This window comes from Copidosoma floridanum, unplaced genomic scaffold (assembly GCF_036245765.1).
Source record: "Copidosoma floridanum isolate Cflo_tuat_1 unplaced genomic scaffold, Cflo_Japanese_pri ptg000019l, whole genome shotgun sequence".
Lineage (NCBI taxonomy): Eukaryota > Metazoa > Arthropoda > Insecta > Hymenoptera > Encyrtidae > Copidosoma > Copidosoma floridanum.
In genome coordinates, this window is record NW_028321896.1 from 14652688 (window position 1) to 14668833 (window position 16146).

Genomic DNA, 16146 nt, shown 5'->3' on the forward strand with positions numbered 1-16146 from the left:
AAAAAAAATAATAATAATAACAATAATGACAAAGCAACGAGTAGTAATGGCTATGCGTACTTTGACGTGAGATTTGCTCGCATTTAAAATACCGGAGAAAGCGAACAATGACGACGATGATGATGATGTTGATGATAATGATGATAATGACAGCTATACGAATAGACATGAGATGATGCGCATCTGCTGCTGATGCTGCCACATCGGTGGCTGCAGCAGTAATACCCTTTCTGCAAGTGTTAGCTCGTAAAGACGACCACCTGTCATCGGATATTGGTGCTGATGCTACGGTGGCTGCGACTTTATCCAATCGGCACGTAGCAGGGGATCACTTGTCGGAGATGTTCTGGCTCTGCTCGCCACCCGAGCTTTTCACCGTCGTGTAGTCAAGCCGGAACTGGCCTGCAAAATAGACGGGCGAGCCGATGCTCGGGTACACAGTATTTACAAAGCTACGCCGGAATGGGGGTACTGGACAAGGTAGTTTTTTGGAGATTCTAGAAGTACTGAGGATTAACCAATAGAACCATTACCGCACGAAACGTTAATCAGGTGTAGCTTTACAGATCTATTGGGACATGCACGGGAATGGCTTGTTTGATTGTAATCTTTCTCCCAAGTTTGAGATGAAATTTTTTTGTTAAGTTAATTTGAATCTGATACGTTTATACTTCAAAAATTTGCAAAAGAAAAGTAAACGTTACCATTCACACCGATGAAGTCGGATTGACAAAATTTAAAAACACGATAGTAATGTTGGCAACTTTGCAGACAGTACGTTTGGAATAATATTATGATTGGAATTCTGATTTTAAATTGATGATAAATATTACCACGAGACAAATGTACATATTTACATGTATATAAATGGATAGGTATAAATGACGCATAACAACAGCGTTGCAAAACCTCCGAATTGTGTGGGCGCATAATTTTTGCTTTTTGTGCAAACGTACTTTTTTCTCTTTATAGAACTCATACTTTCATGATTCCTAAATGGACAAACTATTTAATGTATCAACGCAGACTATACTTTGGACTATAATTGATACCATTGTAAATTAACAGCACTATCCTTAGGAATTTCAGCACATAAGCTTTGTGCCAAATGTGTAAGCCACAACATCATTCGTTCGAAAAGACAAGCTTAATAAGGGTTTGCCACTCATCGCTCAAAATAACGAAGACGTACCTCTCCTCGTGAGATCCTCCATAGTCTGTTCCTTGCAGTCGATTGCCAAGTGACTGTTACTGCCGCAGTTGTAACAGGACACCTTGACCGGAGGCGGTGGCTGATGCACAGGCGGCGGGGGCTGCACCGCGTTTACAGGGGCGTACGATACCACTGGCGAAGCTGTCACGTAGCTCTGCTGCTGTGGCTGGGGCGGGACCTGATTTTGCGCGTTCTGAACTACCGAGACCACTGCAGGAGGCGGGGGCGGGGTACCGGTGGCGGCTACGGCGCCAGAATTACTGCTCCCTGGTAGTGGAGGAGGCGGGTGGTGACCAGCGTATTGATACATCATCTCGCCATTGGGTTGATAGGCTAGAGTTGGATAGCCACCGGGCGCAGGTCTGGCCGTGGCGTAAGCGTGCGTGAAATTTGAATAAATACCGGTGGTGGGCCGCAGGGTTGGGAAGTGATGGGGCAGGTAGGCGGTCATTTGCGCGTGACCCGGCGGTGCCAGAAATGTCATGCACGGCTGCAAACTCTGCAAACTAGTAGGAGGTGGGCCACCTCCGTTCACCATGCCAGCCGTTGAGTGACCGCCACTTTTGTGCCGCATCATGTGTGTGTGATTCTTACGCGCTCGTGGCCTATCATGATGCTGGTTTAATTGTTGTTGTTGTTGTTGTTGTTGCTGCTGCTGCTGCTGCTGCTGCTGCTGCTGCTGCTGCTGCTGTTGTAGGTGTGGTCCTGAGTGTGACGATGGGATGGAATGGAGGGACGGTGGACCACCACCCATATGCTGCTGTTGCTGCTGTTGTTGTTGTTGCTGCTGCTGCTGCTGCAGTTGCTCGTTCGATACTGGAGGCACGTTATCGTTTCCGAGCCAAGGCGCTGCTGGCGGTGTCTCTGGAGGTGATCGACTGCCCGAACTGTCTGAACTACTGCTGTGCGAGTGTCTATTGTTTTCTGGTTCTAGTCTAAGAGACTGAAGCTGCGTCACGCAGTAGAGTGGTGGACCGTTACACCTATTGTTGAAATCAAACCACATACAAATATCAAACTACCGAATAATTGAATCAACACACAAAATTAAATATATCAAATTGGATTTCCTTAATATTAGACCAGTGTCTTTGACGATTAGGTATGTCTTTCCAAGAAGGTCAATAATTACCTAGAAAAACGATTCTGAATCCCAGCCATTGGAACTGTAGTAAGGCAGCTGTAACATGCGTTGGGGGCGTGATACATAGAGGGCGGCGCGGGAATCATTTGTATGTGCGTGGGTTGATCCAGCGGAGGTGGATATCGTCTTATGTTCGTCATCGCATTGTGATTCTGATGGTGATAATTCATCATTCCTTGGTCCGCTATCGTCACGGGCTTGGAATTTTCATTTGGAATATTTTCCATTGATAAGCTCTTTAAAATTAGGAAAAAATGTTATTGAAATTTGGTTTGACGCAACATAAATGACTTTCATTACTCATTTTTATACTCACATCGCTTTCAACGGTTTCATTAGACAAGTGCATACTATTAGGGCTATCAATCTTTTTCTCTGGAGTTTGATTTAAGCCGTTTGCTGCTTGTGTCTTCACATTATTCAGTACGTTTGATGTCACATCGATTTTTGATATGTCTTCATCACTCAGTCTCCTAATCTGTTGTTAGAAAAACACAAATGCATTCAATAGAAATGTTTAAAACGTATTTCCCGATGATAAGTGAAAAAAAAAAACAATTGTAAATAAATGATGACCAACCTCGTTGTTAGAATAATTTTGGAAGTTGCCCTTAAAATTGGGCATATCCTTATTGCCAGTTTCACGCAGAGTTTCTCCAGACAACGATGGCTTCAACCGTGGAGGTGGCGGCTGCTGTTGTTGTTGATACTGTTTTGACGACGTCGTCGTTGTTGACACGTCGTTGTTGCTGTGCCTCGTGTAAATATTGCTTATTGGGGCAAGCGGCCGCAACGATGGTAATTGTTGTTGTTGTTGTTGTTGTTGATGATGTTGTTGTTGCTGCGGCGGCTGAGTCTGTGATGGAATATTCCTACTTGTGTTGAGCGGCGGCAGTGGAGACTGAGGCATTGCGGTACCCGGCTGCTCATTCATAGAAAAAGAGATAAACATCAAGGTATAAAAAATATAATCATATGAAACGGAGTAAATCAATTAAACAGCCTCAGAAGTAAAGCGTACAGTAGTACTGGCAATGAACAAAAAAAGTACTTTTACGTTTAATTTGAGGAAATTTTTTATGTCACCGGTTTTACAACAGCGAATTATTTAAGAGTGATGCTCATTCTAACCAGTACTGTGGCGCTCGTAATGTTTGTCTGACTGCTCGATGTCAAGGTAGACGTTGTCAACGTATTCGAGGTCGACGGCGTCACCTGGCAGGAAGTGCGCGGCAACTGTTGCTGCTGCTGCTGCTGCTGTTGATGCTGAGGTCCACTGTTGCTGTTGTTGTTAATGTTGCTATTGTTGTTGTTGTTGTTGTTGTTGTTGTTGTTGTTGTTGTTGTTGTTTTTGCGCTGCATTAGACCAGCGGTCGGCGAGTTACTCCTACTGTGCGACTGAGACGGGGAAGGCGAGGACTGTCGGCTGACTAAGGGAGAGTTAGACGAGGTGTAAGGTAGGACATCACCCTGATGGTACATGAACTGATTGTGGCCCATCGTCATAACCTGACCTGGCCAGGGTGGCATGTGGTTGACCGCGGGAAAACCGACGTGCACGTACTGGGGATGGCCAGTGCCGTGCATCGCCATTTGTTCGGGACTCGGAATGCAGAGGCCTGTCGGTGGTATCCCCAATGTAGGCGGCATACCGGTAGCGATCATGGCGTTACCTCGTATGTTTGGCATTTCCCCTAAAAAGCAAAAAGCATTGTGAACAACAGATCCTAAGACTGCTTTTTGTGCACAGTATGTGTATAGGTATTATAGTAAGTTATGTAACATTTATTTTAACGTAACGATGAGATCTAGCAAACAGTCATTGAGATATGTAATCTGTTTGACGGCAAAAACAATGTTATAGGTATATAATAGTGAGGTATGTGGGTAAGATGTACACACAGAGAGGTGCAATTTACCTTGAAAGCTTTGCATCGGTGGCGGAGCTACCACGCAATTTGTCGAAATTTCCGAGTCTATCCTATCGTTTTGGTTTACACAAGGTATACAGCTCTGCAATCATATTAAATGATATTGCAATATTGCGTATGATGTAAATACATGTACTTATAAGACAAGGATTCTCAAGGCAAACAGATGTAGTCAAGATACAATCAAATTAGCAGGAATTCATACGACAAGGTATACCTGTGTGGCTGACTTGAAGGGCATGGATCCGGACGTGACGGTCTTGGGAGAGCTCAGGCGGGTTTCCTCTTCCTGCAGCTTGAGAAATATATTGGCCAGGGTGCTCTTCTGCTCGTAGTTGAAGGCCGGATGATTGAGGGCCATCGTGTAGAGCAGAAGGAGCTCCTCGAGCGGCTGCTCGCCGGGCGAGAGGCCACCACCGCTCAATAGGCCACTCATCTCCTGGGAGTCAAAGCTGGAAAGGTTCTCGTAGATAATAACAGCACAAGAGTAGTTGCACGAGTGCAGGAGGGCCATGTAGAGGGCCAGCTTGCGCCTCGTGCGCTTGTCTGTCGTTATGGGGTTGTGCTTGAGCTCAGCCAGGTCGTTGACACTGTTCGCCCGGTGCTCGGTGTCGCGCAGGACGTTGCAGTCCCGCTTACCGAGGTCCTCGACGCAGGCGCCCAAGTACCTTACCTCGAACGGCAGGCACATGTTTAACAGCGTGCACATCACATCTATGCGCTTATAACTGCAACGAAAGTCAAACAAATACCAAATCCTTTACTTTTAATTTTTTTTTTTTTTTTTTTTTTTTTTTTTTCCACCCGAAACTTATACTTCTATGGGATGTATATGCAGGTATTTCGGAAGATAAACGAGTGTTACATCGGCACTTTTTTCCTGATACCTGTCAGGATTAAAACGATATTGTTTTTACGAAAAGTTCAAAAGGTATGTATTGTAATCATTGGCATCAGTATCAAAGTACTATGGATTGACGGGAGAAATTACATTTAAATCCCAAAAAAATTGTACGATTTACGTGACAAAGTGGGACCGTGAGATAGCAACAAAAGGTGACTGATGAAATTCGACAGAATATCTCTCATGTAAGACTGGTCGAGCTGCTTTGTCTTTCTGTGCTCATGGTGAATATACAAAAAGACAATAGATACACATTAATCTTCCTGTGAATGTGCACCCTTTTTTCAAATTTTAAGACATTTTGACTAGTAATAATACGAAGCGACCGTCACATTATGACGTAGACAGAAAATTGAATGAAATAACTGTGATGTTTGATTTCGTCATCTACTAGAGAACAAAAAATCATACATTTGACCAACAAATGTCTAGTACACAAATAAAATTGGATTAAATTAAATTAAATTTATGATAACGCAAAGTAATTAACGTTACGAGCAATTAAAAAAAAGCGTTCAAGTTGCTAGACTAGACATAAGTTTATGATTGAACAACAAGTAGTACAAAAGCTACATTGTGGGACAACAGACTACTGTGTTGAATATGTTGTGCTAACTTCATTATCGTAGTCTTTCAATTCACAGCAACTCTAAATACCTTTCGTCTGAATCACTGATATCGAAATATAGCTTGTGATATACTTTCACGTCTCAAATACGCGTTCAACAATTTAGATTCAATTAGTGAGTTAACTTTATTATACTCGTGTGGATCATTGACAAAATTATTAGTATTAAATATATAAAAGGACGCAACTAATCAAAATAAAATCTTCTTCACCAAAAATAAGTAATCTAAATACATTAAACTATATCATTAAAATGAAAAAAAAAAAAAAAAAAAAAAAAAAACATGACCAAAGTGCACAAGAGCTCATAAGCCATCATAGACAGAGACAAACGTATAAAACGTATATATGCAAGTATTATACGCCCGCGTAGCGCAATAATAGGTATATAAAGAACCGAAGTCCGTGAAAGAGAAAGAGAGTAAGAAAGAGAGAAGTGGATATCGAGAGATAGAAAAAAAAGGTGTCCTCTCGCGCGCGCTCCAAAAACGTTGCGCCGCTTCTCTATATAAACACAGAGGCTCGTTCGCTTCGTTTTAATCCTATTACAAAATGGAAAAAAAAAAATACATTTATTTTAATCTAAAGCATACAGCTCAAATAAAAACGTCGTAGGTGTATGTTATACACACATTTGTCTGTGCTCTTTGGAGTCTGAACTCTTACACGATTGTGATCGTACATTATTACATGAATGCGAGACGCCTGGCACAAACAAAAAAACGTCCCACACGCATTTACCTACTCCCATGCACCCGTTCTTTTCGCTTTAGCAGTGACGTATTTTTTTTCCCTCTTGCTCTTTTTCGCTGCCCTCTCGTGCGCCTACTACTTATATAGACAGAAACGTATTCGCGAAACAAAAAAAAAGACGTGGGAGAAAAAGGAGAGTGAGGAAAGAACAATAATTATGACACTATGCGAGAAAGTGACATGATCCCCGAATAGCTATAATGCGAGTAAATTATATACACCGAGAGTCGGTTGTACTCTTACCTGGACAGATTTCCAAACCATGATACCACGTTCTCCTTACACACCATTGCCAGACAACATTGATACAACTTATGATGGAAGAGAGTCGCCCGATCGTTAAGCGGCAAGCGATCCTCGCTTGTGTCAGCAGCAACAACGTCTTGCTGCTATTGCTCGACGTCGTCGTCGTCGTCGTTATTGTTACTTATTATATCCTCTCGTATACAGGTACCTTCTCTCCTCGTCGGTTTTATGTTTTTTTTTTTTTTTTTTTTTCTTCTACTAGCGTACCTATAACTTTGCACGCGCGGACGCACACCTTATCTCCTCATCCTCATTTTGTAATAGTACTCTAGTACTGTAAATGCACCCACCGCTAGCCACTCTTGATCCACCAGCTACTCTTGATCTCTACTTATACTGTCCTACTCTTCCTCTTTGATTTGGCGTCAGAGTTCGTACACGTATGGTGTGTAACAAGGAGGTGGCGCAACTGAGCTACTCTAGATGCAGAAACGTCTTCTCCTCGGAGCGCGAGCTAGGGAAAAGAGCGCGCAGCACTATTACCAACACACGCACGGCGTGGAATCAATGCGCATAGTAAAGGACAGGACTCTGTGTGTTTTACCTCACAAGTAGGTACACAAGACACACAGCCGCAGACGGCAATTGCCAACTATTTCTCTCTCTCCTTCTTCGTCGTGTGTTGTTGCTCCGATAATGGTTGAGGCTACAGTGTAGATCATCTATCTCGATCCCAACAATTAAAGCCTTTGAAAATATTGAGGTACCTCTTCTCGATTCTATGGTTTAACGACAGCTTTACCTTCTACTTGATCTGCATACGGCGTAAGCATCTACGTAGTGTGTTGTACGTCCACGCCGGCAAGCACGGAACGTCAAGACGTACCTGGTCCTCGTAGGTGCTAAACGCTAAGCTCCTCTAGGAGACACCAGAACTTTATAATAGGCTTTTTTATACGCGCACGCCGCGCACACGCACAAGACGTACTAAAAACACACGGTCAAGAGCTACCGCCTAACGCTGGTCTGCTGTGCCAAAAAGGTGTACAATTAATCTCTTTTCTCTACACCACCACCTACACTTTCAGCCGCGCATAGGTACCTATCACTGTAATGATGGCATGGTACCTCCTTACTTCCTCAGGAAAAAAAAAAAATCCTCGACTGCGATTCGCAGTCGCAGTGGTGTCTACTGCTGACACGATGTATTGATAATGTATATCAACTATTGTATATACGATGACGCTGCTAGCTGATAAGCTAATGCTGCTTTCTGCTGCTGGCGTGCTGATGGCTGTGTGGCTGCTGTAATCAAGAACAACATATATAGTGTCTAGTAACTTTTGTATACATGCATATATAGAATTCAAAACTTTTAAAACATAACTAGGCTATTATGAAAATATGTATATTTTACACTTACATGTAGTTTTACTTTCTCGGCTAATAGCGATGTTTAGTCTAGAAGAAGGGTCAGGATGTGAAGTGTGAACCTCGCTCAGAAATCTGCACCTGAAGTGTAGAATGTTGATTTTCTGATTCTGTAGATGATAAATATGCAGGGTGGCCAGGATCAACGAAAGGATCCAGTCAGTTGGTAAGTACACACACAAGGTATGCACGCCACGACGACGTTATTTGTCTTCTCCAAGACAAGGTGCTGACGCAGCTACGAGAAAAAGCGTATTAAACGAAAATATCCGGTGTCTTTAAACAAGCATAGGTAAATAAGTTTAGGTCGGAGGACGGAGGAGGAGAAAAACGAGAGAGAGAGCTAGAAGAGAGAGTTAGAGATATAGATATATATCACAAGAGTCGTGTGTACCACATGCGGTGTCCACCAATATGTTAAGATAAGCTAATTTAGCTTCCTAAGGCCAACAATTTGTTTTCGAAACATTCCGATATAATATTACCGAAGAATCTTAAGATGCGCGCATTACTCAAGAATTAGTACATTTTACCATTATTATACCAACTTACCTGCTTTTTTTATATCAAAAATTTCGAAAAATCGGTTCCACTGATGAACCAATGCTAATTATCCGAATTAATCGCACGAGCCAATCACAATCAATGAACGCATTTAGGAACAATCCGTAAAAATTAAGGCTCTACTTTACCAACTGGTCGCCAATAACTGACCATTTTTTCTTACCGACTGTAAGTACAAATGGCGCATTTATGTATGTATATATATATATATTTTTTTTTTTTAAACAGTCTTGAATGTTAAACACATAGCTTTAGTTGTAAAACTGATAATTAAAAAAAAATTTAACGAAAAATACGCACAACTAAGTATGGTATGGTGATAAAGTTTTATGATTAACACACAAACGTGATAATGATAAGTACGTACAAAAAATTGTCCAGCACGGCGTATGCCCTTTATATATGTACTGCCTTTCGTCACGAAAAAACATGAGAAAAATCCGATATAAAATATTACAATTATCACCCATAGCTTATTTGTAATAATTTATATAAACTTGACCAAGATTGTAACAGTTATCAAGATATTTGAATGAGCTATCAAAAACATCTGCTTATCTTGTTATCTTTATGCGGTATGTTGCTGCTGCGCTTGCCGATTACCAATGAAATAAGTACAACAAATCAAATCAAACATCTTTTTGACAAGTAGGTACTTAAATAAGCTTTGCTTTTTTACCTCACCCCCTAGCTCTCTCAGCTCAGGTGAGTCAACTATATACATATGTACGACGTCAGGTAGAATTTGGAGCTGAAAACAGAAAATTGATAAGAGCCACAAGCTATTTAATTCATGTAATACTTAATAACAGTGAATGAATTTGGGAAGCCATCCGTTTCACGAATGTAATGCAGGCTCATGATTTTATCAACAACTTGCACTGGACGAGGTGAGCACACTGACATATATTTACATTAATTAAATCCAAACCACCTTTTGTTTCGTAAATTTGATCAAACCATCAACACATGTCACATATGCATGAGTTCTTACTGCAACATGTTTGCAACTCATGTATCATACGTTCATATACATTCATTTTTTCAATACGTCACACCTGTGGTGTTTTGTTTGCCTATTATTTTCAATTTGGCTTTTCCCTCAATTAAAAACATTTTTGCAGAAGAGAACGATTCAAATGGGGCGTCATATTGTTGATTGGCACCTGCCTTGTTTATGCATCCAGAACATCAGTTCCTCTTCTAGTGCCAACGATTGGCAAGGAAAAAAAATGGACCAAAACAGACTCTGGCACCATACTGTCGAGTTTTTTTTGGGGCTACACAACTACCCAAGTATTAAGTGGCTATGTCAGCGATCGAATAGGAGGCCAGAGAATCATGTGCATAGCTGCAATAGGCTGGGCAGCCTCTACGTTTTTCCTACCTGATGTCATAAGGTATTTCAATGGCAATGGCATGGTAACTTTTACCAGAGTGATAAACGGAGCATTTCAAGGTGAGCACACAAAGCCTTGATTTTTTTAAATTTTTAATTCTTGTCTTTTTTGAACTACTAAATCTGCTCGATGTTGTTTTGTAGGAATGCATTTTCCTAGTATGATAAGCTTGACTAGCCAGAGACTGAGTGAGCCTGAGAGGGCATCTTTCTTTAGTTTAGTAACTTCTGGTTCGGCATTAGGAACACTTTTAACAGGAGTTCTAGGATCGTATATTTTAGATAATTATCAGTGGGATACTGTTTTTAGAGTATTAGGTAATTCTATTTGCATTAAAGAGTCCACATTCATAATATAATCTTCTGCCTGCTTTAGTACTTATGTTGTATACTAAATTATAATTAACAGGTTGTATCAGTATTGGCTGGACGTTTGTGCTAATATATTATTCGACATTTTTAAATGGTCGACCCATAGCTAGCAGGCAATCATCAAACACCAAACTACCTGTTCGAAAGCTTATTACGAAAGCACCTTTCTGGTAATAATGGTACATGAATGTTATTGCACTGATTTATTACTAGATAATCACCTGTTTTTCACATGATTGTTTTTAATTTTGTTGATTATTTATTTCATCAGTGCACATTGACAATTTATATTATCTTGCTCATTTTACAGGTCTTGCGTGATTGGACATGCATGCCAGAATAATTGCTTTTTCATCATACTCTCGTGGATGCCAACGTATTTTCACGACACTTTTCCAGAAGTCAAGGTATCTTTTTACTTTTCAAAAATTTCACTTGTAGTTGTCAATAAGTAAAAAAATTACATTTTTCAGGGTTGGATAGTTAACATGGTACCCTGGCTAGCCTCAATACCATCTATATTTATAGGAAGAGCTTTATCTGAAAAACTACTTAAGACTGGATATTCTGTCACAGCGACTCGAAAAATTATACAAACTACCTGTTTTGCTTTGCAGGCTGTGAATTTGTTATTTTTAGGTATACGAATCATACTTGTATTTATAACGTTACAAATATTACTGTATTACTTAAAATTTATTTTATCAGCTGGAACAGATATACCTGAAAAAGCAATTGCTTATCTGACTTTAATAATAGCTGGATCTGGTTTTCATAATAGTGCAATCGTCGTCAACCCCTCAGATTTAGCGCCTAAACATTCGGGTAGCGTGTTTGGATTTATGAATACGATTGGTGCCATTCCCGGTAAACAACACACATTTTGTACTTTTCCTCACAAGATCTTGGCATTCAATAAATGGATATTTTTTGCAGGTTTCTTAGGAGTTTACATAGCTGGACTCATTTTGCATTACACACACAGCTGGGCTGTTGTATTTATTTATATTTTCATCGTAGAAATAATAGGAGGTACAATTTACCTTATGTTTGGTTCAGGAAAAGCAATTTTGTAAAAAAAAAGAAAGACATTACTCGTTCTTGTAAAAACGATCATTATTAAAGAGATTTTGACATATAAGGACCATCCAATTCATAACCAATTTTTCTGTAATAGTTTCTAGTTCCTACACCTAAAAAAATTTTAACTAGTTGAGAAGGCAATTTTTTCGATGAATTGCATTTGTGGATACGCAAATTTTCATACCTGAAATAACAGCAATTTTTTTAGACCCATGCTCCTCCCTAGCTATCCTTTCAGCTTCTTCCATCAAAAGCATACCAAATCCTTGGTGTTGAAACTTAGTGGGGTCTCTAGCATTTACCGGGACGACACTTCCATACACATGAAGTTCACGTACTATTGAGCATTTATCTTTCAATTCAGCTCTGTTAAAATTATTAAATTGTATTTTATTATGACCAATGACCAATTACAAAACCTAACTTGAAATCATACCTAAAAGTATTGCTTGAACACTTTCTCAGTCTTAACAAGCCAACCAAGATATCTTGTAAAGGGTCTTCATAAGATAAGAATGTTTCCCATCCATTGTTGGCATAGTAGTCTCTACGAATCAATTCGACTTCATGAGGCTGAATCTTATTATGAATTTCTTGAATCCCAACTTCTCTCGTTCTTACATCTCTACAAGTAATTCCGAGATCTTCCATTCTCTCTAGAGCCAACTCACGAAGATTACCGTGTTCTACTCCAGAACTGTAAAAATTTTATTTTCATGTCATTATAAAAATGTACTGCCACCCATTCCACTTTTTAAGAAAATTTACCTAACTAGAGGCATAGGAATATCTCTTTGTACCCTGTATACTCGCGTCCATGGTGGAATAAGAGCTAAAACCCGTGCTATAAGGTCTACAAGAGCACTTGGAGGGTAACTTTTGTACCTCCCAGTTCTCCATAATTCATACAAACCAGTACCTCGGATGACTAGTGTGGGGTAAATTTTTAAACCATCTGCTCTAAAAGCTGGATTTTCAAAAAATTCCTGTAAAAAGGAAAGGTTACATTGAGATTTAAAAAAAAAAACTTTTCTTAGCTTTTCTTTGGCATCTTACAATAAATTGTTCAATATCCCTCTCAAAGCCAACATTCGGTAAATCAGGCATCATGTGAGCTATAACTTTGAAGCCAGCATCTTTTGACAGTTGAAAACTTTCACAAACGGCCCTCACTGTGTGACCCCTGTTGGTGTCCCTTGCTACATCCTCATATACTGACTGCACACCGATTTCAAGTCTCGTGCAACTATTCAGAGATAAATCAAAATTAACATTTTTAGCCAACTTTAAAATCCCTGCCACAAATATGAGACAAGCACAAGAATACTGACCCATAGTTCAACATATCAGACAAATGCTTTTTCAGACAATAATCTGGCCTGGTTTCAATAGTTATTCCTATGCATTTGGTATTACTTCGTTCTGAAAATTTAACAGCTTCTGCTACGTTATTGCTAATGTGACCAGATAAAGCGTCATGTAGACTCCTGATAAAGTAATCTCTATAATCTTCTGGCAAAGACATAAACGTTCCTCCCATGACAATAAATTCTACTTTATCCACACTGTGGCCTAATTGTTTTAACTGTTGGAAAAACAATAGATCATTGTAGTAAACCGTTATAATCACTTATTGAATGAGACAAATAATGCATACCTGGTCGACTCTGTGCCTAGTTTGTAAGAAAGGATCGTAACGGGCGCGTATTGCTCTCATCGACGTTGGTTCGTAGCCTGTGTATGATTGCGTGGAGTATTCGAAATCTGAATCCGGACCACCAGGACAATATACGCAAATGTTGCCCGTCATATTTATGTGAGGACACCTGTGTGGTTTGCACATAACAGCAACAACAGCGATCTGTATAAGCAAAAAAAGCCGGTTATTTCCGTTTGATTCAACCCAAGGTAGATGAAAGTTTGATACCTACACCGCTGGCTGTTCTAATGGGTTTTGCCTTGAGTTTTGGTAATAAAATTGGTCTAACTGGAATGGGAACAGCAGCGATGATGTCCACTAGCCTAGGAGACGACGATAGACCATATTTAGATGAGATTTGTGTCTTCAATTTGTTAAGATCAACATCTCTGCTCTCATCATGGGCATTGCATAGTTCTCTGATAATTTCTCCAATCGTCATCATCATGCGTTCCTCTTTACTCTGGATGAATTCTGTCAGAAATTCAGATGAATAAATTGTAAATATTGAAGAGGGTAAAAAAAAGATATCAAGGATAATATTAATTAAACACCACACATATCCAATGGTTATAAACCTTTCCTACCTTTACGTTTCTTCCCCATTTTTGCGAAGATTCAACAATACTTGATCAATAATATTATAACAACCGTAAAACAACTCTCCAGTATTTACTAACAGACCTTTCTATCTTTCATTCACTGCTTGTCGTTAAAAAAAGATGCACGCCATGCGGCGGCTGAGATTTCAGTTTATTTCAGCTCTCTGCAGCGACAACTCACAATTATACTACAGCACACAAACAAGATAATCAACAGTAGTAAATTACTGTTAATTATTTTAGTAAAACCAAATAAGTAGTTGCCAAATAGTTTAACTAAAACTGCTTATACGTCAGTTTTGAACTCTTTGGATGTGACAAGCTTCCAGTGCTTCCACAAGTCCCACAGTCAACGCTGCAGCCGCAGCAGTACAGCACTCGCTGATATTTATACCTACTTATATGCTCGGATTTATTACCTAACAAACAGTAATCACAATTTAATTCTTAAGGTTTTTACTTTTGGACGTTATTATAAGTGAAATTCTTCAGAAGTCATTTACAATAAATATATCCTGTGTTTTTCGGAGGTTTCACGAAATTATTTCTTTTGTTCTTACTTTGGGCATTCGAATTTCGCGGCTAACAATTAAAAAAAAAAAATCAAAACCGATTTCTGTAAACAGGAATTTCTAACTTATTGATGACTAGTGAATTAGTGATCTGACGAGTGATAGATGATAGCTCTACTTAATTCTTTCTCTACTACTCACAATAATATTACCACATATTACTCAAGTACTCACTGAGACTACTCAGTTACTCACTACCATACTCATTACTAACAGTCGGCGCTAGCCTAGTAGTGGAATAGAAATATCTAAGTAGACATTTTCTGTTTTTCTATGAAAAAAAAATTTTTTTTAATTTTAATTTTGCTAAAACACTGCTAGCGCTGTCCATAGTAGAGTAGAGTTTCTTGACACTGCTGGCGCTGATTGTTGTAAACTGAAATAGTATAAAAGTATGTGTAAAATATAAAAATAAAACGAATGCATATAATATAGTGTGAATAATATACTAATAATATTTAGAGCATTTGGTACTTACTTATTCCACAGGAATTTTTTTTTGGGTCGGCTTGTGAATGATACAATCACCTAAAGTTTATTAATTTCTGAAACTTGTTAGGCTCTTAAGGTCAGTAGGGGTAGTGTATGTGATTGTTTACTAACACTCAACGTCGAAGTTCCCTTCGCATTGTCCGGCATCAAGTTAACTGTTTAGTTAGTACAAGCACTAAGCGGCAAGATGTCAACAACTCCGACGACGACAACAATGCCATCAGCAACAACAGAATTGTCCAAAAAAGGTGTAAAAGCTCAATTCGGTCGGAAACCTCCGAACTTTACAAAGCTGCGTGAGGACTTGAGACAAGTTAGTTAAAAACTAACTCTCATATTTATTACTAACTACTATTGAGTTTCTTCATTGACAGAAATGTGTACTCATTTAATGCGCTTTTTTTTATAATCAGAGGTGTAAGCAACGCATGAAAGAGCAACGCGAAGAATTGTTTATGCAGCGCAGGTTCGGCGTTAGCAATGACAATGACGTCGACGACAAGCTGAAGGAGATCTTAGAGGAGGAACTCGAAGACCTCGTACAAACCGACAGTGCTTGCGAGGCAAGAAGTGAAATTGAAAAGCATATCGACAGTAGTCAGATCATCGACGAACTTCGTACTGAACTTGGTAATTGTTACTTTCCAATATTTTAATTTTTTTTTACTGTTGATTAATGTAATGGTTGATGAGACTTGTTCATTGCAGAACAGTCGATTGCCAATGATGATTCCAATTAAATTGGGAAGCTAAGGGAAATTAGCAAAAATCTCAGTATCACCCATCTAGATGAACATATATTTTTTTATAAAGCATGTGTACCTGCTCTGTTATAATACACTTACAAAGACGTGAATAGCTCATAGGTTCCTTTGTTTTTATCAAATATTTATATTTGAGTTAAAAATTTGAGTTTTTTTTTTTAAATTTATTAATGTACTTGAAAAGTATAGGAATTAAGATCTTAAAAATTACAAAAGTCTGAAAATTAAATTTATTAGATAAGAAAATTATTAATTATTTGTAAGATATGCTCAGTAACTACCATTTATCATAACGCAAATATATTTTATAATATAATGGGTAATTTTAGTTTTGAAATAAAATTTAAAT

General features: G+C 39.1%; 4 protein-coding genes across 7 annotated transcripts; 2 read left to right on the forward strand and 2 right to left on the reverse strand.

The window, feature by feature from the left end:
- LOC106636563 (uncharacterized) lies at positions 1-8500 on the reverse strand. 3 transcript variants are annotated; one of them, XM_089593005.1, is made up of 12 exons: positions 8243-8500; positions 6817-8124; positions 4506-5016; positions 4277-4370; positions 3489-4051; positions 2938-3282; positions 2674-2835; positions 2345-2593; positions 2031-2225; positions 1885-1982; positions 1193-1818; positions 1-402 (listed from the first exon to the last, which is right to left on the reverse strand). In XM_089593005.1, exons 2-12 carry the CDS (start codon positions 6861-6863, stop codon positions 329-331), a joined length of 2964 nt encoding a protein of 987 aa, XP_089449131.1. In that variant the 5' UTR covers positions 6864-8124; positions 8243-8500; the 3' UTR covers positions 1-328. The 3 variants fall into 3 exon arrangements, with proteins under 3 accessions (XP_089449131.1, XP_089449130.1, XP_089449129.1); XM_089593004.1 differs by having other exon boundaries at positions 1193-2196; positions 2346-2593; positions 2938-3279; positions 6817-8121; XM_089593003.1 differs by having other exon boundaries at positions 1193-2196; positions 2346-2593; positions 2938-3279.
- Positions 8501-9401: 901 nt separating this feature from the next.
- Positions 9402-11724, forward strand: MFS18 (major facilitator superfamily transporter 18). Of its 2 annotated transcripts, none has more exons than XM_014348994.2 (9): positions 9402-9519; positions 9627-9704; positions 9939-10273; positions 10358-10531; positions 10623-10755; positions 10896-10992; positions 11059-11224; positions 11294-11452; positions 11522-11724. In XM_014348994.2, exons 2-9 carry the CDS (start codon positions 9664-9666, stop codon positions 11659-11661), a joined length of 1245 nt encoding a protein of 414 aa, XP_014204480.2. In that variant the 5' UTR covers positions 9402-9519; positions 9627-9663; the 3' UTR covers positions 11662-11724. The 2 variants fall into 2 exon arrangements, with proteins under 2 accessions (XP_014204480.2, XP_089449085.1); XM_089592959.1 differs by having other exon boundaries at positions 9411-9462.
- On the reverse strand, positions 11588-14344 carry Elp3 (elongator complex protein 3). The gene is made up of 9 exons (XM_014348995.2): positions 13955-14344; positions 13600-13841; positions 13326-13529; positions 13000-13253; positions 12725-12914; positions 12437-12654; positions 12105-12365; positions 11853-12034; positions 11588-11778 (listed from the first exon to the last, which is right to left on the reverse strand). Exons 1-9 carry the CDS (start codon positions 13971-13973, stop codon positions 11705-11707), a joined length of 1644 nt encoding a protein of 547 aa, XP_014204481.1. The 5' UTR covers positions 13974-14344; the 3' UTR covers positions 11588-11704.
- A 455-nt stretch (positions 14345-14799) lies between these two features.
- Positions 14800-16145, forward strand: LOC106636632 (uncharacterized). Its single transcript, XM_089593165.1, has 3 exons — positions 14800-15346; positions 15447-15663; positions 15742-16145. The coding sequence occupies exons 1-3, from the start codon at positions 15221-15223 to the stop codon at positions 15771-15773; spliced, it is 375 nt and encodes a 124-aa protein (XP_089449291.1). The 5' UTR covers positions 14800-15220; the 3' UTR covers positions 15774-16145.
- Position 16146: the final 1 nt, after the last annotated feature.